Source organism: Mus musculus, chromosome 4 (assembly GCF_000001635.26).
Source record: "Mus musculus strain C57BL/6J chromosome 4, GRCm38.p6 C57BL/6J".
Classification (NCBI taxonomy): Eukaryota; Metazoa; Chordata; class Mammalia; order Rodentia; family Muridae; genus Mus; species Mus musculus.
Genome location: NC_000070.6, coordinates 42,645,391 through 42,669,160, shown reverse-complemented (window position 1 = coordinate 42,669,160; position 23,770 = coordinate 42,645,391). Strand labels below are relative to the sequence as shown.

At 50.9% G+C, this 23,770-nt stretch overlaps 2 protein-coding genes, 1 long non-coding RNA gene and 1 pseudogene across 14 annotated transcripts in view; 3 read left to right on the top strand and 1 right to left on the bottom strand.

Moving 5' to 3' along the window:
* The first annotated feature begins 358 nt into the window (after window positions 1-358).
* Window positions 359-3,383, top strand: Gm42276. The gene is made up of 3 exons (XR_881208.1): window positions 359-879; window positions 1,237-1,432; window positions 2,799-3,383. It is a non-coding gene; the product is annotated as a predicted gene, 42276 (long non-coding RNA).
* A 14-nt stretch (window positions 3,384-3,397) lies between these two features.
* On the top strand, window positions 3,398-13,886 carry Il11ra2 (interleukin 11 receptor, alpha chain 2). Of its 2 annotated transcripts, NM_010550.3 has the most exons (14): window positions 3,398-3,526; window positions 6,101-6,272; window positions 7,268-7,367; window positions 7,511-7,571; window positions 8,397-8,566; window positions 8,695-8,809; window positions 8,963-8,995; window positions 9,074-9,240; window positions 9,797-9,960; window positions 11,137-11,278; window positions 11,624-11,749; window positions 11,847-11,943; window positions 12,171-12,253; window positions 12,766-13,886. In NM_010550.3, the coding sequence occupies exons 3-14, from the start codon at window positions 7,268-7,270 to the stop codon at window positions 12,804-12,806; spliced, it is 1,299 nt and encodes a 432-aa protein (NP_034680.3). In that variant the 5' UTR covers window positions 3,398-3,526; window positions 6,101-6,272; the 3' UTR covers window positions 12,807-13,886. The 2 variants fall into 2 exon arrangements, with proteins under 2 accessions (NP_034680.3, XP_006537688.2); XM_006537625.2 differs by lacking the exons at window positions 3,398-3,526; window positions 6,101-6,272 and adding an exon at window positions 6,740-6,790 and having other exon boundaries at window positions 12,766-13,160.
* Window positions 13,153-18,598, bottom strand: Ccl27b (chemokine (C-C motif) ligand 27b). Of its 10 annotated transcripts, XR_003954854.1 has the most exons (7): window positions 18,556-18,598; window positions 18,097-18,163; window positions 17,826-17,885; window positions 16,744-17,711; window positions 14,859-16,108; window positions 13,530-13,662; window positions 13,163-13,340 (listed from the first exon to the last, which is right to left on the bottom strand). XR_003954854.1 is itself a non-coding variant. In NM_001384260.1 (6 exons), exons 1-6 carry the CDS (start codon window positions 18,581-18,583, stop codon window positions 13,184-13,186), a joined length of 543 nt encoding a protein of 180 aa, NP_001371189.1. In that variant the 5' UTR covers window positions 18,584-18,598; the 3' UTR covers window positions 13,153-13,183. The 10 variants fall into 10 exon arrangements, 9 of the variants coding, with proteins under 9 accessions (NP_001371189.1, NP_001371188.1, NP_001186890.1 ...); NM_001384260.1 differs by lacking the exon at window positions 16,744-17,711 and having other exon boundaries at window positions 13,153-13,340; window positions 14,859-14,956; NM_001199961.1 differs by lacking the exon at window positions 16,744-17,711 and having other exon boundaries at window positions 13,156-13,340; window positions 14,859-14,956; window positions 18,460-18,557.
* Window positions 18,093-23,770, top strand: part of Ccl19-ps2 (chemokine (C-C motif) ligand 19, pseudogene 2) — an 82,982-nt pseudogene continuing 77,304 nt past the window's right edge. Inside the window, exons 1-2 of the transcript NR_169015.1 lie at window positions 18,093-18,249; window positions 18,887-18,972. The product of NR_169015.1 is annotated as a chemokine (C-C motif) ligand 19, pseudogene 2, transcript variant 1 (transcript). The remainder of the gene's footprint in view (window positions 18,250-18,886; window positions 18,973-23,770) is intronic.

The window sequence follows — 23,770 nt, the reverse complement described above, 5'->3', positions numbered from 1 at the left end:
CAAAGGGGATGGCAGAGGCAGAGAACCGGAGTCGATTGGATTTTTCGACTGGCCTTTGACCCATAATCCCTGGGCCTTACCCCTCCAAGGAACTGTTCCCCGGCTGAGGGCTAGGGAAGGGAAATATCTCGCTGTTTCTTCACACCGTTCCCCAGCAGGCTGCCTACAGCGCCCGGGCCCTTTCCCAACCAATGCCTCAGAGACTCTGCTGCAGAGGAAAAACCGTTCCCGCCACTGCTGGGGCTTTCCGCTTTCACTTCCATGGCTCCACCGTCCAACGGTCTGGAGTCAGGCTGGACTGGAGCTCAGAGGAGGTGGGCCAGGGCTTAAGGACACACAGCGAAGCTCAGGTCAGAGCACACAACCAGCTTCTCTGCACCCACCTCAGCTCCCCAGGATACAGACCCTAACTAGTCGGCTGCGGGAAGGAATGCAGGAAGGGCGACGAAATACGGAGCGTTGGTGATGGGAACACGCGCGCGCGCGCACACACACACACACACACACACACACACACACACACACAAACTGTCTAACTATCTTTCTTTGCTGATGGTAGGCCTGGACCAGGTTAGGTTCTGGAGGAGTAGCCGATGCTGATGAGACTACGTGCTCACACCGGTCTGGGGACAGGCAGACAAACGGACACGGAGATCTGCAAGTCCTGAGTGGGTCATCTTGACTTTTCAGATGCTCCTTCTGCAGGTTGAGGGCAGTCAGGATTACACCCCCCGACAAACGACACCAGGGCACAGGGAGGCTACCATCATCACTGCCGCAGCCACCTGATGCAGGCTCATTGTTCGCACCAGACGACACAAGTCCAGGAATACGACCCAGTGTGGGGGAAGATGAGGAGGGACACACGTCGGACCCACGGTGGTGGTGGTGGTGGTGGTGGTGGTGGTGGTGGTGGTGGTGGTGGTGGTGGTGGTGGTGGTGGTGGTGGTGTGTCGGACGGCAGCTCCTGGAGCGGAACCAGCAAACACGTCCATTTCCCCGGGGCCGCAGCGACACCTGGCGGGAAGATCGGGATGTGTGTTCTTGGGCTGCGACTCCGGCTCGGCGCTCAGGCCTTGAGGACCCACGGAACAAGGAAGGATCTGTCCCCTTTCCATCCTGTGGTCACCTAGCTCAGAACCTAAATTCTTCCCACTGAGCTGGGCCAACAGCGGCCTGTGGGTAGAGCTAGGCTTCCTAGACAGGCCTTCACCTCTGGTCACACTCCCTTTCCAGGTCTGGTAAGAGAGCAGGCCAGCCCATATCTGCACCAGCCCCTTCTCTTTCGGTGGTAAGGTAGACCACACTCATGGACACCTTCACTCAAACCGTGCCTCAGTGGAACCCGTTTTCACCACGTGCCTCACCCATGACAGAGTGGAAGTCATACCCCCAGACTGGAAGCCCCACAATAATAGAGATCCCAGAATTAGTAAGTTTGCGAGACCTTGGGACACTGGAGACGTTTTCCTTGACTTCAGGTGTCTGCTCATTTGTTATTGTGGTGATTGGTATGGAACCCACTCAGGAAATTCCAGGCTCTACCACTGAGCAAAGACACATTACTAACTGTCCTGGGGTTTTATGGCTTCTGTGAGGACTTTGCTGTCCTGGCAGGATGAACTAAACTGATCCTGCTCACTCACCCACCCCCAGAGTTAACTGTGTCATTTCGGCCTTTAGGTTGCAATGACACTTTTCCCATTTATACTGATCTGTCTCCAGGAAGGAAAGCTACCGATGTGGTCTCAGCTTCCCAAGTGCTCTTACAGAAAAGCCCCATGTCTAAGCAGAAGGTTCCAGGGCCAGGCAACCTCCTGGATAATAGTTACACTCTCACACAGGCTGCCTTAGCCGCACCAAACGCAGGTTCACATAAAATCACACACCCTGTCTCACTGAATAAAGTGCTTATTTTCAGCCTCACGGTGGTACTTGAGGAGTCATGGGACTCTAGCTTAAGCCTGAGCTCCGGGAAGAACTCTGAATCTCTGAATCACACATCTATAGCACACACACAAGGCACGGCCATAGTGCAACGTGTTTCTCACAGGCACACACACAGTCACACACGCTCTCAATCACACTGGGGTTGGCGGGTCGGGGCGGGCTCTGGAAGGCAGTTACGTAAACGCCCTCGCAGCCCCCCCTCGCTCCCCCTTACCCCCCCTGCTTCCTCGCACAGTGCCAGCGCCCGGGGCGGCTTGGCCGGGGCCGGGAACAGCTCGGCCTCGCGGAGGCTCCAGGCGCCGAGAAACCCGATCCCGACACAGCCCCGGGCCGAGCCAGGGAGGGGGGCCCAGAGCCCCCCCCCCCCCCAAGTCAGGGACCAGCCCAGCCACCCCCATAGGCGACTCACACCCACCCCCCGCCCCATCCTGAAACAGCTCCAGCACCATCTCGGGACAGCACCTGGGACACATTCACAACAACCCCCTCCTTCTGGAATCCTACGGTGGAGCCCACTGCCTCTCTGTGCCCTGACCCTCCCAATCTAGTACTAGAAAAGGGCAGGCAATCTCTGAAGGTGGAGGATGGGGGAAGAGATGGAGTCTCACTAGGGAGGCTAACCATTCACACTGAAATCCTCCAGGTTCCCATCCCACTAGGGCCCTCACTGATAGAGGGGCTTCCACTACTGCCCCAGGCTCATGTCAGACTTCTTTTACCTACCAGATTACCAATTCCAATATACCCTATCAAAATTCCAAGGTATTCAATAGGCCAAGGCCTCCTTCCTTCCCATCAGGAAGTTCTAACCCTAGTCTAATCACAGTCCCTCCTGCTTTGCTAAGAAGGAATCCTGAAGACAGATGGAAGCCTTGGGAATCAAATCCCTGGAAGGAGGAAAGACGAAGGCCCACGAACCCCCTGGAAGTCAGAAATCCACATGGAGGGTACAAGTTCCTGGTCAGTACTCTTACCCTGCAGCCTGAGGCCCTAGTTTTCACAACAGCTTTTGAGTGTCCAATTGGGCTGCCCAGGCCCAAGAAGAAAGGGAATTTCCCCCTATGTTCTCTGCTTTCTCTGCTAATGAACAAAACATTTCATGTTGAAATTCCTCCTCTACCCCCAATCCAGAGTCTCTGCCTTCCCCCACCAAATATGTCTGGGCTAGGGGACCACTAGGAGGGGTATCAGAGAGAAGAGAACTCCCAGAGAAAGCATAACTTACATTGGGGGCATCTTTGAAAATAAGTCATTGAAATGGCTCCCCCCTTCTGCTTTTGGCTAAAATTACCCACTCCTGTGGCTGTGTCCCAGAAAGGGTGGCCGGAGCTGTCCCGAGGCCCAGGACACGGCCCCCTCCCCTGGGCAAGGAGCCTTCCTGAAGTTGTTTTCCTGGTCTCTTCCTCTTGGATGTTTTTTTGATTATTAATCACATTTTCCATTCACAGACTCAGTCCAGACCCCTTCCCCCCCGCCTGGGGTCAGGGCTGGACAGGGAGGAGAAGCGAGCTCCTTGCAAGACGAGTTGGGGACGAGATAGCTAGTGACCCTGGCCTTGGCTGACCCGAAAGAGGCCGTAAGTGGAATGTCACAGATCACACCCTCTGCGTGCTGGCGCACAGTAGGTGCCATCCTTAAGCAATACGAGTGAGACAAGTGAGTGAGCAGGTGGCTAGTTTTCACGGCACCCAGCTGGCAGTGGCCAGCAGGGCCCTTGGTATCGGTTGCTGTGCTACAGATAGGGAATGATCCTGAAGCCAGGCAGACATCTGCCAGAATCACTCAGCAGGTCGACGCCGCAGCCAGGCAGTGGTGATGGCACCTCTTGTTCTTAAGTGTGTGTGTGTGCCCTACTGTGTGCCAGGCACTGTACTGTGTGCCAGGCATTGGTGTAAGTACAGCAGTGAGCCAGACGCTGCTTCAGAAAGCTGTAGAAGGGTTAGCTTCCATGCATGGTTCACACACGTGTAACTCGGTACAACAGCTTAGGAAATAGCAGGGTCCACTAAGATGAACATACATAGATCCCAGGACCTGGCAATTCTACTTACAAATGCATACCTCAAAGAACAGATCAGGAGCGCTTTGTTAATTATATTTTCAGTTAGGAATAACCCAGATAGATAAATAGCGACATGGTCACAGCAATGTAAAATAGCCAGTTGCAGCCGGCATACCGACATGGTAAAGCTCAGACAAAACGCTGAGGGAGAGGGAGGGAGGGGTAGGGGCTCTGAGGACACACCGACCTATTTCATTTCTAGGAAACTTCGGGACAAGCGAGACTGAAGCCGAACCTGTAATTTGAACTATATACCCTTAAATTTCGTGCACTTTGCTGTTTACAATTTGCCTCAAACTTGTTTTAAGTTCCCACCCTCTTAGGGCTCACATTCTAATCAAGAAAGATGGATACTTTAAAAAGAAAATGAAGATGATTGTACAGTTAGCCCGTGTAAAATTCCCATATCTGACACCCCAATCCCCTCAGCCAAGAAGTGACATCTAAATGTCTCCTAAGAGAGGCGCCGACTACGCCCCTTTCTTTCCTCTCTCATGGTACCATATTCCTTTGCCTGATATGGTTAGTGTGATGTCTAGTTTAATGGCTAATGTGATATCTGTTGAGTTGTCTAGTTAGCTGTTTGGTGCCTCAAAGCTCTGTGAGGGTTTTCTTTTGGCCTCCATCAGGAGATGCTGGGTCAGGCATAAAACAGGTGATTCTAACAGTTGGAATAGACTGTGTGTGTGTGTGTGTGTGTGTGTGTGTGTGTGTGTGTGTGTGTGTTATGCTGGAGGAGATGTCTACCATGGAGTTATACCCTTCTGCCCCCTCTCTCTTTAAGATAGGATTTTTCTGTGTAGTCCTGGCTGTCCTGGAAATTGATCTGTAGATGAGGCTAGCCTTGAACTCAGAGATCCTCTTGCCTCTGCTTCCTGAAAGCTAGGATTAAAAGCGTGTGGCACTTTGCCTGGCTTCTTTTTAACTTTCTATTTTGAGACAGGAGCTCACCAAATTGCTCAGGCTGGCTTTGAACTCACTTTTTAGTGCAGGCAAGCCTTGAATTTGAGATCTTCCTGTCCCTGATTTCCGAGTATCTGGGATCACCAACTTTCATCACCAGACCTAGTTGGAAATAGATTTATCAATATTTATATGTAGGTCCTTTAAAATACACCAAATATGTACATGGTGTAATAGGGTAAGCGGGACAAACCCTAACCTGTAAAAAGTGAATCTAAGCTTCAAGGCACAGGGGAACAAGCCTTGGAAAAGCCCTTCAGCCTTTAGTGATGAGATGCAGGCTTGGTAACCTCAGGGAAGACTAAGCAGAATTCTGGGAGGCAGGCTGAGGCGGCAGTGGCTCAGAAACTACATCCTAAAACACCTTTGGTTCCAAGGCCATGGTGGTCTGGAATGTGTTGTAGAGTAGTTAAGGGCACAGAACATTTCCCTATTAGTGAGATCTTTTTAAAACTAACTTATCTATGTGTACTCGTGTGTGAGTGTATGTATACGTCCACATGCATGCAGAAGCCAGTGGAGGTCAGAAGAGGGCATCAGATCCCCCCAGAACTGGAGTTATATGACTGTGAGCCACCTTGTGGGTGCTTAGAACCAAACCTGGGTCATCTGCAAGAACAGTAAGTGCTCTTAGCCACTGAACCCTCTCTCCAGCTCCTGCTAGTGAGCTGCTGCATAGGAGGTCAGATTTTCATCCTGACTGGGACAAGGCCCTGGGGCTGGAAAGAAAGCAGAGTGCCTCAGTGTAGAGAAGGCCACTTGGAGTCATCTTTCCATTTGCTTCCCCCTCCAGAGGACCCCATGTCAGGTATACACAGAGTTCAGGCTCCCTGGACACGTCTGCTCGCCAAAGGCCCTTCCCCATGGTTACCCTGGGGCCTGTTAAGTTTGGAGAATGAAGCTACTGGGAGCACAGGAAGGAGGGTAGAGAGAGCCAGGGAGGACAAGGACATTTGGGATCAGGGGACTTTGTGTTTCCTGAAGACAAAAACAGGGACACAACACAGACTTGCAAAATCACAGATGCAATTTTTCATTTTGCAAAAATTCGCATGAAACTAATTCACTACTCGGAAATCGCCTCTCCACCCCAGCGGGCTCTGACCCCCCTCCTGTTCTTCACAGTGGAGACATCTGTCCTCAAAGGATTGTCCACTTCCGGTGACTCCCTGCTGCTGATAATAGGGCCCATGTTTCCCAGAAGGCCCGAGGTTATCCCAAGACTGCTTCTCTCCCTTCACCTCCCATGGCTTCATTCCTGAAGAGCCTGTGATCACTTAGGGTCAGAAATAGACGGGTAAGGAAGGACCAACTCCCCCACAAACTCAACTATGGTGACTAGGAAGACCTAGACAATTTAAAAATCTGGAGACTTACTGCCACAGACACCCAGGACCAGGGAATAGGCAGAGGCAGAAGAGGAATTCCAAGAGAGAAAATTGAGTTAAATTCAGTCCAACAGACATTTATTAGCGCCTACTGTGTGCCAGGCCCAGAGGGAACATTGTGTTCAAAAGCGCAGACGCCTCCCAGGCTTTTGGCATGGGTGACTGGGAGACGATGGTGCCATTCACAAAGCCTTGATCCGCTTAATTCTGCAGCCCCAGCCTGCACCCTAGCTCCATCCAGCCTCACAGGCTTGAGACCAACAAGATTTCAAGCCAGGCCCATCTGAGTGGCCCAAATATGAGAGCAAGAAGCCAGGCCTAGGCCAGAGGCTTGGCAGCTAGAGGAGGGCAGGGCCTCATGTTGGGAATATGGGGGACATTTGGGCCCATCATGTCAGCTCCCTATCTGCGGGTGATGAGGTTTGCTGTATGTTGGCCAGAGGCGATAATTAGCCTTGGTCAGGTTAGGGGTGAATGCCAGAATTCCCAGCAGCTGAATCGTATGGGTTAATGGGAGTGGAGGAGCTGGTGCCAATCTTTGGTGCCAGGGGTGGGCGCCAAGGATGGTGTGTTGTGTTGCGGGGGTGGGGGGTGAGTGCTAGCACAGTCTGTTGCCTCTGGCTTTTGTTCTGGGCCTTAAGCCCAGGACTGGGATGAACGTGTGTGTGTGTGTGTGTGTGTGTGTGTGTGTGTGTGTGTGTGTGTGTACACATACACAAGGACAAATACAACACTGGGTATATGGCGAGAAATGGAAGTTCAGGTTAGATTCCTCAGTCATTTTCAATAGCTTCATTTCTCTTGGTACTTCAGTTTTCCTTAAGGAAGCCCCAGCTTTGGAGAGGGATAAGCCAGGCTTTAGTTCATGGAAGGGTAAGTCCTTAAGTGTCCTCTTTCTCCACAGATGAGCAGCAGCTGCTCAGGGCTGACCAGGGTCCTGGTGGCCGTGGCTACAGCCCTGGTGTCTTCCTCCTCCCCCTGCCCCCAAGCTTGGGGTCCTCCAGGTAAAAAAATGCCTCTCTGGCTCCCAAGTGTAACTTCATGCTTGGGCACAATGACCCCACCCAGGGCTTGGCAGCCTGCTCCTCACCCTGTCGTTCTCGTAAATAGGAGAGGGTATAAAAGAAGTAATAACCGCCTTTTATAGGGGTCCAGTATGGACAACCTGGCAGGCCCGTGATGCTGTGCTGCCCCGGAGTGAGTGCTGGGTAAGTGTCCACCTGTCTGTTCATCTCATCCTTTCCTGACCCTGCCCAGATCCTATGTTCCCTCCTAAACTTGCTTCTTCTGGCTGTAATCCTTGCTTGTGTGTCCTAACCCTCCAAATATATTTATTCAATAGAAAGTGCTGCTAATGCTGGGGATGTCATTGGTGCCAGGCCTGTACAAAGCCTCAGGGGTGGGCGGTGGCTTGATCCTTAGTACCCAAAATCATCCCTCAGTGAACCAGCCGGTATGTTTAAGTACCTGCTAAGTGCCGGGCCTGCCGTAGGCTCTGAGACACGACAAAGGCAAGACGCTTGCCTTCAAGCGCTTTCATCTTAGTGGGGAAGGCAGGCAGCAAGCACTCAAGAAACTTGGTCAAAAAGGAGCAGCAATGGCCAGGTTAGGGTAGCTCCTGACAGGGACAGCAGCTTGTGGAGATGCCCTGAGGTGGGGGTGACCTCAGTGCTAAGGAACAGAAAGAAGAGAATGCGGCCTGTGCAGGAGGAAGTTGGGGTGATAAGGTAAAGAAGGCCACGGGAGACCACAAGGGACTATGTGAAGGGAATTTGGGCTTGGGCTTAGTCTCCTTTCTTTCTTGTTTTTATTTTATTCGTTTATTTATCTTGGCATTTGAGAGTGATCTGGAACTCACTATGTAGCTCCAAGTGGCCCCAAACTCATGAACCCCCTGCTTCAGCCTCCTGGGATGATTCTTACACACCACCACCCCAGGCACAGAATCGTGGTTTGATTGCAAGTGTGCTCAGAGAACAGTTGTACAGCCCAACCTCGTCTCTCTCTGACTCATCTCCTCATCTTTCCTCCAGGACTCCAGTGTCCTGGTTTCGGGATGGAGATTCAAGGCTGCTCCAGGGACCTGACTCTGGGTTAGGACACAGACTGGTCTTGGCCCAGGTGGACAGCCCTGATGAAGGCACTTATGTCTGCCAGACCCTGGATGGTGTATCAGGGGGCATGGTGACCCTGAAGCTGGGCTGTGAGTTAGTGGAAGGTGGCAGTGAGGGGCCATGGGATTCCCCAAGGGGACCTAGGATCCGTGCAAGCCCTCTGGGATAGGATGGAGCTAGGGATGTCTTGGTCTCCAGCTGTGCCCTCTGTCTCCAGTTCCCCCAGCACGTCCTGAAGTCTCTTGCCAAGCGGTAGACTATGAAAACTTCTCCTGTACTTGGAGTCCAGGCCAGGTCAGCGGTTTGCCCACCCGCTACCTTACTTCCTACAGGTATGTGTGGGTGTGTTTGGTATGTGTGCCTATGGAATTGGGGTTGCTGACATGAGATGGGTATGGGAAGCAGGGAGGGAGGTTCTGACAAATTCTCAGAGAAGGTAGGGGCCTTCTTTCCCTCCTAACCTCAGATGGTAACCTTTTTACCAGGAAGAAGACGCTGCCAGGAGCTGAGAGTCAGAGGTAGGACATGACAGAGAGACTGGGGACTCTTAACTTGTGACCTATTTCCAAAACCCAAAACGACATCCTCTATTCTAGGGAAAGTCCATCCACCGGGCCTTGGCCGTGTCCACAGGACCCTCTGGAGGCCTCCCGATGTGTGGTCCATGGGGCAGAGTTCTGGAGTGAGTACCGGATCAATGTGACCGAGGTGAACCCACTGGGTGCCAGCACGTGCCTACTGGATGTGAGATTACAGAGCATCTGTGAGTACCCCAGGCTCCTTCCAGACCCATGTCACAGAGACTCCGCACAGACTTACACTCACCTTGCCCCAGCTTCCAACTGGTCCTCTCCTTTTCATAAAGACAGAGTCGTCACAGATGGCTCTGTACCCTAGAGGCTCCCATCATTACCTATGCATCCTTCCCAGCTGCCTGGCTCACTCCTGCTTCTGGACCCTGTCTATGCTGAAGGCAGCCCGATCTCATGCTCTCCCCACCTAGGGAAAGCCTCCCCCCCTTTATTTTCTTGATCTGAGTGTGGGAGGGGAGAAGGCAGTATATGTAGGTTGGAATTTGGGCCAGCGAATCTTCTGTGGATGGAAAGAAAAATCTGCTTATCACTCAAAGCTATCAAAACTCTGTTTTTGCATTGCTGCTTATAATAATGACAGACAGGTCCTGAGGCTCAATGAGTGATCAAATTCGACATTTCCCCTCCTTCCTGGGACGGATCTGACGAAAGCACCTTTACACACACACTGTGGGAAGGAATGAGTACCCATTACTTACCCTGAACTTTGTGTCTGGCTGTCTCTAGTGCGTCCCGATCCACCCCAAGGACTGCGGGTGGAATCCGTACCTGGTTACCCAAGACGCCTGCATGCCAGCTGGACATACCCTGCCTCCTGGCGTCGCCAACCCCACTTTCTGCTCAAGTTCCGGTTGCAATACCGACCAGCACAGCATCCAGCCTGGTCCACGGTGAGGTCTGCAGTGTGTCTCGGTCTTCATCTTCTAGTGTTGTCTCTGGTGTTAAGAGATCAGATATTCTGCATCGCTTCTAGGCACTGGCTGGTCTCAGAAGACCTGATTCCCTTTCTATATATGTGTTCCCCAGGTGTTGAGCTGGGTGCTGGAGTTGTATCGGGTAGGACTCCTGTCCTGGGTAACTAACCATGATGCAAGCCTGTCTGTGGAAAATAGAAATGGCTTTTTTAAAAATCACTTGGAGGGATTGGGAAAACGGCTTAGTGTATTACAGAACAGCCACTTATAAGCAAGGGGACCTGAGTCTGAATCCTCAGTCCACATAAAGCCAGGTGAAATAGCAGAGTTTGTAACCCAAGTGCTCCAACAGCAAGAGGGGAGGCAGAGACAGGAGAATGCCTAGAAGTTCATGGGCTAGCTGAGAGCAACAAAAAACCTGTCTTCAAACAGTGCAGAAGGCAGAAAGACTTAATCCTGCGTTCTTCCTCTGACCACCACACGTATGCTGTGACACATCCCACCATACACACATACCCTACCACTACTACCACCACATACACACACACACACATCACACACACCACATCACACCAACACACAACCCACCCACCCACACACAAAGAAAGAGAAGGGGTGGGAGAGAATAACTTATAGGAAAGGGAATACCTTTTACCTAGAAGACCCTCCTCGTATCCATACTCCTGTGTCTAGGTGAAAATAGTTTTATCTCCACATCCAGAAATGTCAAAGATTTGTTGGCATCTGTCCTAGGAAGCTGTCCCTTTAGTTTATAATTTGCATTCAGAGCTGCCTGCCTACAGGGTACCTCAATACACATTTGACAGGTTATCTCTTTTAGGTATAGTCATCCCTATTTACAAACGAGGAAGCTGAGATGTGGAGGCCCACAGTCCACTCAGCAAGTCACTTAGAGTTTTGAACACAGACTGGCTGACACCACAGGCCCTCTAAGTAACCTCTACATGCTTCCATTTTCCAAATCCCAGACCTAGATTTTGTCCCATCAGCCACCCAACGTGGGGTCTAGACCCTCCCTAGCAGGTGGACAGGGATGGCAGCGTGGGAGAGGGCTACTCTTCGATGGCTGCGACTGGGCGGGTTCTTTACTTACATTGGGACCACACCCTGAACAGCCGTCTTTACCTCCAGGTGGAGCCCATTGGCTTGGAGGAAGTGATAACAGATACTGTGGCTGGGCTGCCCCACGCGGTACGAGTCAGTGCCAGGGACTTTCTGGATGCTGGCACCTGGAGCGCCTGGAGCCCAGAGGCCTGGGGTACTCCTAGCACTGGTGAGAGACAGAAACAAAGACAAAGGGTGGGGCCCTCACACCAAAGCAACTATCCACTGGACAGTTTTACACATCCCCTTGTTAGGGGCCTTCAGCACTGCTGTCCTATTCGATAGCCTTGCTGGTCTGCAGCCCTCCTCTGACTTTAGTCCCTCTCCTCCACGTCTCCACCTCTGCACATTTAGACCCTGTGTCTGCAAGTCTACAAGCCGGATCCCCAGAAGCTGGCCACACCCTTTGAAACTGCCTCCTAGGCCCCTACCTCAGCTTTAGGTTCTAGCCCTGCTCCTGCCCTAGAAAGGCAGAGGCTTCTGTGTGCACCTCTCGGGTTTCATCTTTCTTCAGGTCTCCTGCAGGATGAGATACCTGATTGGAGCCAGGGACATGGACAGCAGCTAGAGGCAGTAGTAGCTCAGGAGGACAGCCTGGCTCCTGCAAGGCCTTCCTTGCAGCCAGACCCAAGGCCACTTGGTAAGTCTGATGGATTGACAGAGCATGTGGAGGACTAAAGTCCTAGACAGAAGGTGGCATCATTGCTCTCCCAGGGACATGTGGCCTTTTTCTTTAGATCACAGGGATCCCTTGGAGCAAGTAGCTGTGTTAGCATCTCTGGGAATCTTCTCTTGCCTTGGCCTGGCTGTTGGAGCCCTGGCACTGGGGCTCTGGTGAGTGAGTGCCACTGGTTCCTTAGCTGTACTGCCCCACAGCCGCTTTGATGCCCAGGGACCACAGCCATTCCCACCCTCTGCTGACTGCCCGCTGAGCCTGCTGGAGTTTGGAACCACGTCTCCCCACCCGACTGTCTTCTCTGTCATGATTCCTCTTCCTTTGCTAATCAATCCTCTTGGACGAGACATGGTATTAGGGAGACAGCTGCTCTTTTATGCTTCAGGCTGAGGCTGAGACGGAGTGGGAAGGAAGGACCGCAAAAACCTGGGCTCTTGGCACCCATGATCCCGGTGGAAAAGCTTCCAGGTGAGTAGCACTTGGTAATCTAAGTGCTTGGTTGAGTGTCTGACTTAAGAACCGGACACCCTATTAATTTTGTGGGTTCCAGGAATCACTGGAGTTGGGTCTTCCTCCCAAGTGCCTATTCTCAGAAATGGGTCTCTTCCCATTTAAAAGTTTGGGACTTATAGTAGCTCCCTTCATTTTTAAGGCGTCAGAACTGATATTACCCTTCCCCCACTTAAATGTCTTGGATCAGTGCTTGCTCCTCTCCCAGATTTAAAAAATTAAATCTTCTTACTGTTGTGTGTGTATGGTATGTGTATGCACACACACGTGTCATAGCATGTGTTGGGAGTCTTTCTACCTTTGCATGAGTCCTGGGGGCTGAACACAGGTCATCATGCTTGTTTGCCACCCCTACCCTTGGCCCCAGAACTTCATCTGCTGCCTTATCTTCAGTGTTAGGGCTCCCTCAGAAGCGGGCTCCTGTGTTGGGTCTGGATCCAGTCCTCCTGTTATGCTCTCTGTTCCTTTAGGAATTCCAAACCTGCAGAGGACCCCAGAGAACTTCAGCTGATTTCATCTGTAACCCGGTCAGACTTGGGTGGTTAAAAGGACAGGCAGAAAGAGGCGGGGCAGTGGATCCCTGTGGATGGAGGTCTCAGCTGGAAGTCTGAGCTCTTTTCTTTGACACCTATACTCCAAACTTGCTGCCGGCTGAAGGCTGTCTGGACTTCTGATGTCCTGAGGTGGAAGTCCACCTGAGGAATGTGTACAGAAGTCTGTGTTCCTGTGATCGTGTGTGTATGTGAGACAGGGAGCAAAAGTTCTCTGCATGTGTGTACACATGATTGGAGAGTGTGTGCGGTCTTGGGCTTGGCCCTTCTGGGGAGTGTGAAGAGTTGAAATAAAAGAGACGGAAGTTTTTGGAGATTGTCGTCTAATGTTGCTTTATTAGTTTTGCTGTTGGGGGTGTGAGTACATTTTCTTTTGTAGTACCAGATTTAAACTGGGTACAGTTCCTTGGAGCCTTTTCCCTTGGCGTTCTAACCACCGAGCCAGGCTGCGGTTCTGGGGATGAACACAGACACTGCGCCGAGCCAGGTGAAGCCTGAGAAGGGAAAAGTCCAAAGCTAGGCTCACATTTGGGGGATGAGCTTAGGTAGGGTTCAGGGGTTAGGGGTAAAAGCCCGATGAAAATCCGGGTAGGTATTAGAGTTAGTAAAGGGGCTAGGGATGAATATTGGGGGTTCGGACTGAGGGCAGAGTTAGAGGTATCAAAGTTGGGGGCAGAGCTCACACGACAGCCTGGAGGTGACAGTCCCCATCAGCCTCCTGCAGTTCCATGTGGACAATCCTCCTCAGCAGCCTGCTTGGGAGTGGCTGTCTATAGAGCTGAGTACAGCAGCTAGTGCTGGAGGGCAGAGGCAAGGCTGGAGAACAATAGGGCCACACTTCAGAGAGGTCTGGACCCACAAGCTGCTCTGATTACATAGCTAGAGGTCCAACTTTCTGGGCCCTGTTCCCTGTAGTCCCCTCGCTCAGCATTCATTCTATGGCCTCTGAGAACTTACCTGCTTCAGGAGCCGGGCTCAGAAGCAACAGTAACAGCGGGAGGCTGCTGGCGGGGGAGAGCCCCTCCATCATGCTCACTCAGCCTAGAGGTTTCTTCCTTCCTTCCTTTCTTTCTCCCCTGCTCCCCAGCTTTTATCTAGCTGTGCTTTGCCTCGGGCACTAGGTGAGTCAGACACAGGTGGTGATGCTTTGCTTATCTTGTGATGCTGAGCTCTAACTCTTGGCCTGTTGTCAGTGACCCAATCCCCTGCCTGGACTGCCATTTCCCCATGGGCTTCTAAGCCCTGAACGGAGAAGAATGGAGAGAGCTAGCGAATAGTATCCGGGGCTGACGTTACAGAAGCTCAGAACAGCCGTGGTTCATGGTGGTGTCTCCTGATAGTCATTTATGCTCACACCCATAACCACACATTCACAGTCATATGTTGGTCCTGTAACTCATGAAGTCACGCCCATGAATGTGTGCTCGCGGACAGAAATGACACAGATCCAGTTATACCTAAAAGCCCCACTGGAATCCATTTGCATTTCCACAATCATCTCGCTGAACCATATTAGTACACATACACACGTCTGATGGAAGTTTGTGAGTGGGTAGGAACAGAAGGCAGGCCAGCACTGACCTGCCTTCATCTTCTCCTCCCTACTACCTTCCCCGCCCCGCCCCGCCCCGCCCCGCCCTGCCCCGCCCCGCTCCGCCCAGCCCTGCATGTTTCTAATCAGGAGAAATTGATGGGACCCTAAAACAGACTCTTCTTGGGTAATAGGGAGATGTTTACCATTAAGGAGGGAAACTGAGGCAGATGCGGGAGAGAAATAAAAGTACTTTGGTGCCAGGTTGCTGGTGTTAAAACAGGTGAAAGTGGGTGGATGTATGGTAGCATGTCTTGTCCCCCAGTACTCAGCAGGCAAATCGATCTCTGTGAGTTTGAGACTAGCCTGGTCTACACAGTGAGTTCCGGGGCCAGCCTGAGCTACGTAGTGAGATCCTGCCTCAACAAACAAACAAATCAACAAAACTCCAAGAAGACAAAGCCCCTTTCCCAAATCTCACCTTCTTGCTTCTGCTTAGTCTTGTTCCACGGATGCCAGCTTCTCAGTGGGAGGCTGGGGGCTTCCAGACTTAGTCTCTGGCTTGTTGGAGACATCGGACTCAAGAACAAAGTTAGGTCGTCTCGTTTGATTCAAATTCTACCGTCTTTCCATTCTGGGCTTGAAGGAACATACCCTTCCGAACCCAGCTTCAGAAATACCCATTTCCCCAAACCCCAAACACCTGTACCCACCCTATGCTTCTTTCCATCAGAAATAAGTATGTACTAATATGGTTCGGTGGAATCAATGTGGAAATCCAAATTTATTGCAGTGGGGCCTTGGGGTATAGCTGGATCTGTATGCAAAATTCCTATTCATTTTGAGTCAATGCTTTCTGGAAAGTTGTAAATGGCCTAGAGTAGGGGTGTGTTTATTGGGCTAATGGCCTAGGCTCCTAATCTGGGGATTTCAATTCTCAAGTTCTGCTCTGGATTTAAAATATAAACCGAGTCATAACACCAAGAATCCATCCCTTATCTGGAGACTGAATTTCCTGCTCTGAGGCCAGCCATCCTCTGGAGTAGAGATCTTGGGATAGGACTTCCACTGCCTCCGAGCGGTTTCTTTGGCTAAACTGAAAAGGCCTTGCTTCCTCCTGACCAGGGTTAAGACCCATAGGCACCTTTTGGACATTTTCTCAGAGGTCTTATGACAGTCTGGGAAGATGTGGACCCAGGGCTAGTCAAAGCATTTGAAGGTGTCTTCGATGCAGAAATTGTGAGGGAATGGCTAAAAGTTTGCACACTTGAAGGTTACCCACGAGCCAGAGGCCATGCATCCTCAAGTTTTGGTACCCGAAGCTTCTCTCTTACGCCCGGTCTAGATCTTTGTCCCAGGGCTTGGGTGTTTCACCAAAAAAGAAATTCTAAGGACATTCACCTCGCCTGCCCCGCTCACCCCACTCCACCATCCTGTCTATACTGCTTGCCATGTGAGCTCCCCTGGGTTTGCCAATCCAGAGATCTTTGGAAGGCAGAAACATTTTCCTGGCTTCCCTTCTCTCCTTATTTTGGCGTCTCCAAAGATATGGAGGCCAAGTCCTCTTTTCCAGCACAGTGTGCTATGACAGAGGCAGTGCCAGGCTAAAAGTCAGCTTTGAGCTCAGCCAGGATCCAGGCTGTCTCCATAGCATAATCCTCAGGTGCCTGTTCTGGAATGGGAGTCAGTGTGTCTATGTGGTGGACACTATGAGGACAGTCTGACTCTCACCTGTAGGACCCCAAATTTAGGGATCCCGCTCTAATCCAGGAACAGGGAACACCCACGAACACAAGAATCCTCTCTTGTTGCAAGACGCATGAGGTTTATTTGGCAGAGCTCTGGGTCGACACGTACCTCGCGCAGGAGACAGGGGAATCGACCGCGAGACTCGGAAGCTAGGGGCTTTTAAAGAAGCAAGAGGTTGGGAATACAAGGAATTTTGACAAAAGGCACGGGGTTGATTCATTAACAGAAAGATTACATGTCAGCAGAAAAAGGGGGCATTAGAGCTTTGTTCCGGTGGGCTTGGGACTTATCTAACAACCAGATGAGTTATGTGACTTTACTCGGCGCCAAGAGGTAAGGGAGAGACAGGATGTTCCCGCCAGATGGTGTGGACTTAGATAAGATGGCCTTGCCTGTCCCCAGCTTGAGGGGTGATTTCAGCCAGATGGTGCTAGCTTAGATAATGTAGGCCCATTTGTCCTTGAATACCTTTTTATCTATACAGCCAAGATGTTCTTAGGATTGCTTTAACAACAGCCCCGTCTGGGCCTGCCTGGGGGCTGTTCTGCTTTGTTCTCAGTCCCAGATCCCGGCCGTAGGCTCCTAAACAAGTTATAAAATCTCATCTTCCTTCACACCCACTGTAAGGGTTAACAGGTTCCAGAGTGATTTGGGTGGACAAAGTAATCATGGGGTTAGGGTATCAGGATTCTTAGCAAACTGCTAGTTCTTGCTGATACCAAGGACTTTTAAAACGGTGATGGGGCTGTCAGGATGGCCATGGTGCCAAGCCTGAAACCCTGAATTCCATCCCGGGAAGCCATATGGATGAAAAACCCTCACAAAGGGTCATACCCTCTGATCTCTGCATGCACATGCATTGTGGTGGGCACACACACATTACAAACACACACACACACACTTAAAAAATTAAATACAAAAACAAACAAAAAATTGGGATCAGACTGGGGGAGCCAGTTTGGGGTTTTAACTATAGGAAGGACCTTGGACCCTCGACCCTTGTCACTCTCCTGGGGTACACTGCTGGAGACAGCTTCTAGAAACTGGTCCTTCCTCTCACTGACAGCAGACTCCTCAACTTTGGCTAAAATGTTTTATATCCACTCCCAGGAAAAGAGGATTCTCCAGACATCTGGCAAAGTTATGGCTAGAGTTAGGTGGTAACAGCTGAAGTTGTGGGAACACTGATAGGTGGGGGAAAGATGTGGCCTACTCTCAGTGTGGGTGCTTTTGGGGAGGGCGTGGCAGAGAGCCAGTCACTGATAGTAATTACAAGCCTGACCCTTAGGAGCAATGGAGTCCTACACATGGAAAGGCTTCCTACCAGGGAGGGATGCCCTGTGGGTTGAGAAACAGCAGGTGTGGAGTGGGATTCCCAGCACCAATGGCGTCTGCGGTGGTAAAGTCAGGGAGGCAGTGGGCGTGACTTTAACTCTTTAATGCACCGGCTGTCTGTGCAGCAGCGGTGGGGGTGCGACAGAGGAGACCACGACCCGAGCGCTGGGGAGCAGGCCTCAGGCCGCTCGACAAACAGCTCATTAGGCCCCGCAGAGGCTCCAGCTTCTGCTCCCGGGGGTGCGCCGAGCTGTAGGGCGACCCGACAATGACATGAGGCGGGGCAGGGGCGCCTGGACTCCCCCACATCCGTCCACCGACACTGAACCTCGTTCATGCCCCCACGAGATCGCAGCCCCCTCACCTCCGCTCCCTGCGCCACATTCGCAGCCAAGGAAAAAAGTAGAAGCAGCCCCAGTAGATACTGCAAAGACAAGGCAGAGCCGGACCGGGAGGGGCGGGGCTGACCCACAGACCTCACCTCTGGAACCGAGCCCTCCAGAAAGCCCCGCCCCCAAGGGCTGGACAGCAGCAGCCCACGCCCCTCGAGGGCCCGCTCCGCCCGCCCCGGGACGTTCCCCTTCCCCCCACCCCCGGCCTCACATCCCTCCTCCGCATCTCCCGCCTCAACTCACTCCTCCTCCGCTTCCAGCGCCACCTCGTATCTCCTCAATCGCGACCTGTCCGGGCTCCGAACGGTTCCTGTGGAACAGCATGATAGGAACACTTATTCCCAGTCGCAAGTCCCCTTCGCCATCATTTCCAGGACGAGTCTGAATAGTCCTCAGGTACACTGAGGCAGGTGGCCCCCACCCCCGGAAGCCAATTGTCACATCGGGACAGGATGGGATGGATGCTATGGAAATCACTAGAAGTTAAAGCGTTAGGAGGAGGGTTATCTAGGGACCCGAACTTGGAGTCACCAAAGAGGGAGGTCTAGCGGCAGGGGAGCTGGGACATTTAGGCCCTGGATGGAGATTTTGAGGGGCTGGAGTCACCTGAAGGGGGGCTCAGGGGTCGGCACAGCCTAAACTCCCCGCCCTCCCTGGCTCAGCCCGGGAAACGGACCGTTAACAATTACATCACAGGGATACCTTCGCATTCTATGTGTGGGGCTTGCATATCACCCAGAAGGGGAGGAACCAGGTTTTCGTCAGAGGAGGTGGGATCAAAATGTAACGTTAAAAAGTGGCACTGTATTTTTTGTTGCTTAAGGGGCATAGTCTGTGTTTATTAAGATGCCAGACACGCAGGACCCTCTTTTCTGGGATGGAGCCAGATTTTAGAGTTAGGCAGGTTGGTAGACTGTGACCTTGACTGGAGACAGCAGTAAAAGTGCTTTGGGAATCATCTTCACTGTGCCTCTACCCAGTGCCCCCACTTGCCTGACTTTTACCTTGCCAATTGTTTTTCTTCCTTGTCCAGTTCTTGAATGACCTCAGACCAGATTGAATGACCTCAGACCAGAAGGAATAGGCCAGCAGCGAGAACACAGCCTAGAGCAGGCTAAGGTATGGAAATGTCTTAGCTCAGTGGCCTAATTTTTTTTTCATGTACAGACACCTAGAGTGGAACAATTGTGAAGACACCTCTTAAACCTATGAAGCCTGAGGCTAACTTTGGGGTGGAGCTGTCGGAAATGAATGCAGTAAGCTGGTTAGCAAGATTTTTCATCGGGTGGATTCCCCATTGCCTTCCTGGTTTGAGGGGGAGGGTCCCTTTCAAACTTTTTTTTTTTTTTTTTGTATATGAGTACATTGTAGCTGACACACCAGAAGAGGGCATCAGATCCCATTACAAATGGTTGTGAACCACCATGTGGTTGCTGGGAATTGAACTCAGGACCTCTGGAAGAGCAGTCAATGCTCTTAACCGCTGAGCCATCTCTCCAGCTCCCTTTTAAACTTCTTAGTAGCAGCATTAATTCTTGCTTGGTTTCAGTTCTGACAACCACAGCAGTCAGGAGTTTGAGTAAGAGGTATGGTGGGAAAGATGGCTTAGCTTCTTGTAGAGGGCCAGAATTTGGTTCCCAGCACCCACATTGGTTGCTCACAACCACCTGTAACTCTAGCTCCAAGAGGAGCTGACACCCACCTCTGGCTGCCAAGGGCACTAGCCCTCATGTGCATGTACCCCCTCATAATTAAAAATAAAATATATTTTCTTTAAAAATTGCCATTCTCAAGGTTGGGAGTCAGGGTGAAGAGTAACATCCCTCTGCCTTCACATTCCTGCTGTGACAGACTGCTGTGAGCTAAAAGTAGACCCCTTTCTCTCTTAACTCACTCTGTCAGTGTTTTATGACAGCAACAGAAAAGAGACCTAGATACCTGCCTCTTCCCTATGGTTCTGAGATCTGTGAGGGTTGGAGGAGGAGGGAAGATACAGCCCCTCATATTCTGGGGGCACAATCACAGGGGCGGGGCAAGGGTAGAGGAAGTCACTTCTCAGATTCCACCGAGGACTGAGGACTGTGCAGACTCACTGCTGGGCCTGCCTAGCCATCCTCTGAACTCCACTCCTGCGGAGCAGACTGGCAAAGTCAAAAGAAAGCTCTTTAAAAGACAGATCTCAGCCCTGTGCCTTGCATTTCTGATTGCCAAGATTCTGCCCTCCTGGCCTGGCCATTCCCACCCTTCTGCATTTCATCCATTTTTCTGTGTTCCAGAGCTCTCAGGAATATCAAGGATGAAAACAGCCCCAAGCATCCCTTTCTCCCATGCTCTCCCTTCCTTGAGGATTGAGGGAGTTTTGAGGAGAGATGTTGGTCAGTTCACAGAGAAGTGAGGGAAGGAGGGAGGAGAGACCTGGGAAGTGGGTTCAGGATGCAACTTGTCTGAGTCTACTGAGAAAATTATATAAAAATTACATAAGTGGACTTATTACTAGAAATAGAAAGGGTCAGTGGAAGCCTGGGTTTGCTGTGAGCCACGTCCCCAAGGCTGCCCTTGCCCAGGACATAAGGTGTCTTGTCCTGTACTGCACTTATATGGCAGTTGAGAGGTCCAAGAAGGGAAGCCACTATGAATTTTATACTGAGGTGATGGGATCTGCCGTGCCATAGCATGGGAGGCTTTCCTGGTTCTGGTCTGCTTGTCTCAAGATAACTCCTTGCTAGCATGTCCTGTGGCTGTGCTTGGGAACAAGTGAGAGGGTGAGTGAGAATCCATAATCCAAGGGCACGTGGAGAAGATGACTCCAGAAAGCTCAGAGTGGGAGTCGCTTAGGAAGCCTACTATGGGATACTAGGCCCACTGTGGGATGCCAGGCCTACTGTGGGACACTGGGCCTACTGTGAGATGCCAGGCCTATTGTGGGATTCTAGGCCTACTGTGAGATGCCAGGCCTTCTGTGGGACACTGGGTCTACTGTGGGACACTGGGCCTACTGTGGGATGCCAGGCCTCCTGTGAGACACTGGGCCTACTGTGGGACACTGGGCCTACTGTGGGATGCTAGGCCTACTGTGGGATGCCAGGCCTACTGTGGGACACTGGGCCTACTGTGAGATGCCAGGCCTACTGTGGGATTCTAGGCCTACTGTGAGATGCCAGGCCTTCTGTGGGACACTGGGTCTACTGTGGGACACTGGGCCTACTGTGGGATGCCAGGCCTCCTATGAGACACTGGGCCTACTGTGGGATGCTAGACCTACTGTGGGACGCTAGGCCTACTGTGAGATGCCAGGCCTTCTGTGAGATGCCAGGCCTATTGTGGGACACTGGGCCTACTGTGAGATGCCAGGCCTACTGTGGGATGCTAGGCTGTTTTTTGTTTCTCAGACTTGGGATATATAATCTGATGGACTTAACTGTGGTCTGCATTTTTCAGACTCTCTCATCCCACTGACTACCTTCGTTCCTCTTCTATTATTTCTTTTACCTTTCTAAAAGTGATCAGATATGACATTAATATTTGTTGATCCTTAAGTACCAGGTGCCATACTAAATATTTTAAGTTGTCTCATGATAGCTCTATGAAGTAGATTTCTTGAGTGCTGTTTCTGTTCATACAAGCCACTTTTCTTTCTCTTTTAATTATTTTTACTACTATGTCATCATCATCATCATCATCATCATCATCATCATCATCAAAGACAGGGACTATCTGTGAGGCCCTGGCTGTCCTAGAACTTGCTACAAAGATCAGGCTTTGAACTCACAGAGATTTTCTTGCCTTTGCCTTCCAAGTGCTAGGACTAAAGGCCTGTGCCACTGTGCCTGGTTCTGACTCACTGTTTTTGAGACAAGGTTTTGCTATGTGTTCCAGGGTGGCTTTGGACTTATGGCACTCTTTATGCTTCAGCCTCTCCAGTGAAGCATTACAGCGTTTGCCACTTTCTATAGTAGAGGTGGTGGGGCTATCAACCACACTGCTGTGATTCCAGTATGCCAATCCTTGGACACTGTGATTGATTAAAGGCCTGAGCAACTAACCAGAGCTTCTCATGAGATTTGATGTTTGGATGCTAGACCAGTAACTGTGAGAATTTAGACGGGAAATAGACTGACTGTTGAGTTATAATCAGGACACCTGTATCAACCCTTTTCTCCCTGCTATGTCTCAGGGATCACAGTAGATGAGGCAGGGGATGGGGAGGTATGCTGTAAAATGCAGTTTTCTCACCATGAATGACATGTCTAGCCTATTCATGAATGCACCGAAGCTGTGGTTACCTACATAAGACCTCCACAAGATCAGCTAGCCAAAACTCTGTCATAGATGGGGTAGATGAACTCTAGGTCCACCCCTTACTGAGGAGCTATTGGCAGTTGATAGCTGTGAGGGGTGGGGCAGGGATCATTCTTTTTGGAGGATGTGGCTACTGGCCAGTTTCTTATGCTCCCGTGGATGGCCCCACACCCATGCACATATGGGCAGCACTAACTGGGCAGCACTAACTGGGCAGCACTAACTGGGCTTAGTGGTTTATCAAAAAAGAAAACAGAAAAAAAAGTTGGGAGGGAGATGTGTTGGAAGGATATGGGAGAGTTGGAAGAAGGAATGGGGATAAATATTTCATTTTATGCCTGTATGGAAGTCTCAAAAATAAAGAGAAATAAAAAATAGGGGAGCTAGAGAGATGATTGCAGTCTGCTCTTGCGGAGGACCTGAGTTTGGTGCTCAGCATCCATGTCTGATGGGGCTCACAAGTGCCTGTGGGTGCAGCTCCAGCTTTAAGTGATCCATCGCCTCTGACCTCTGAACACACATGTCCATAACACCCTGTACACACAATTAAAATAATATTAAAAATAGATCTAAAACAACCCCTCAGACCTCAGGTGTCTAGGGGCCATGCTTGCTGTTGCTTGGAGATCAGTAAATGACAAGAACGGCCATCTACAATAAGAATAAGACCCCATCCACAAAAGGCATTAAGTGGGGAATGGTGATAGAATGCAGAGGTGAAAACATTTGCATCCTTATATTACTGGTGGTCAGGGTCTGGGCCGGGTCCTTCCAGGTCCTTGGCTTCTTATCCAAAGAATTGAAGATGGGCACTCACCCAGGTTTGTTCAAGTAGCAAGGGTTGAGAACAAAGCAGTAGACAAGATCCGAATACACTGTAAGAGGGCAGCCAGCCACGAGTGAAGGTCCACAAGGGCCCCAATATTTTTCTCTCATATATTGCATCCTGGACACGCTTTCCCCTCCCTCTCTTCCTCCAGTCTCTCCCTTTATCCCCCCTCCCCCAGATCCACCCTGCTCTGTCTCTTCTCAGGAAAGAGCAGCCCTCCCAGGGACATCCACCAAACAAGGCATAACAAGCTACAATAAGACCAGGCACATCACATCAAGGCAGGATGGGGCAACCCAGTAGGACGGAAAGAGTCCCACGAGTAGGCAAGAGTCAGGGACTGTTAGGGTTGAGTAGCTTGGTGTTCTTGAAGGGTCTAATTCTTATTTGTGGCTTCTTTTTATGGGGTTAAAGAGGAAGAGTTTGGTCACAAGCGGTACAGTGGGGTGGTTTTCTATTGTTACTGAGAGTTTAGGCTATATAATCACTTTCCTTATATACATGAGCCTTTCCATAATGCCCCGATTTTAATCATTTCACATCCCATTGAACGCAGGAAGAAGATGGTAAATAGGGCATTCTCCCTCAGAGTTTACTTGAAGACAAGGTTTGAGTTATTCCACATACTCCACAGACTGATTCAGACTAGATCAGCCTTTCTGCCTTTAAACTGGATACACTGGGGATACAGTTGAGTGAATTGGAACAGTCTAAATTTGATTGTTACCAGGAGCTGAGACATCTGTTGTTCAGAGAGGGAGGTGTACCGGTGGAGCTCTGAGGGTGCTC

What these genes read in the sequence shown, in the direction of transcription:
- Ccl27b (NM_001384260.1), bottom strand. Translation starts at nt 18,583, where the DNA reads ATGCAAGCCCCACACATAGAATGCGAAG. An exon ending in CCCACACATAGAATGCGAAG is followed by an intron (nt 18,164 to 18,555) that starts GTATCCCTGTGA and finishes GCTGTTCCACAG; the next exon opens with GAACCGTTCGGAGCCCGGAC. An exon ending in ATGTGGCGCAGGGAGCGGAG is followed by an intron (nt 14,957 to 17,825) that starts GTGAGGGGGCTG and finishes TTTGTTCTTGAG; the next exon opens with TCCGATGTCTCCAACAAGCC.
- Il11ra2 (XM_006537625.2), top strand. Translation starts at nt 6,755, where the DNA reads ATGTCAGCTCCCTATCTGCGGGTGATGAGGTTTGCT. An exon ending in TGCCCCGGAGTGAGTGCTGG is followed by an intron (nt 7,572 to 8,396) that starts GTAAGTGTCCAC and finishes TCTTTCCTCCAG; the next exon opens with GACTCCAGTGTCCTGGTTTC. An exon ending in CGCTACCTTACTTCCTACAG is followed by an intron (nt 8,810 to 8,962) that starts GTATGTGTGGGT and finishes CCTTTTTACCAG; the next exon opens with GAAGAAGACGCTGCCAGGAG.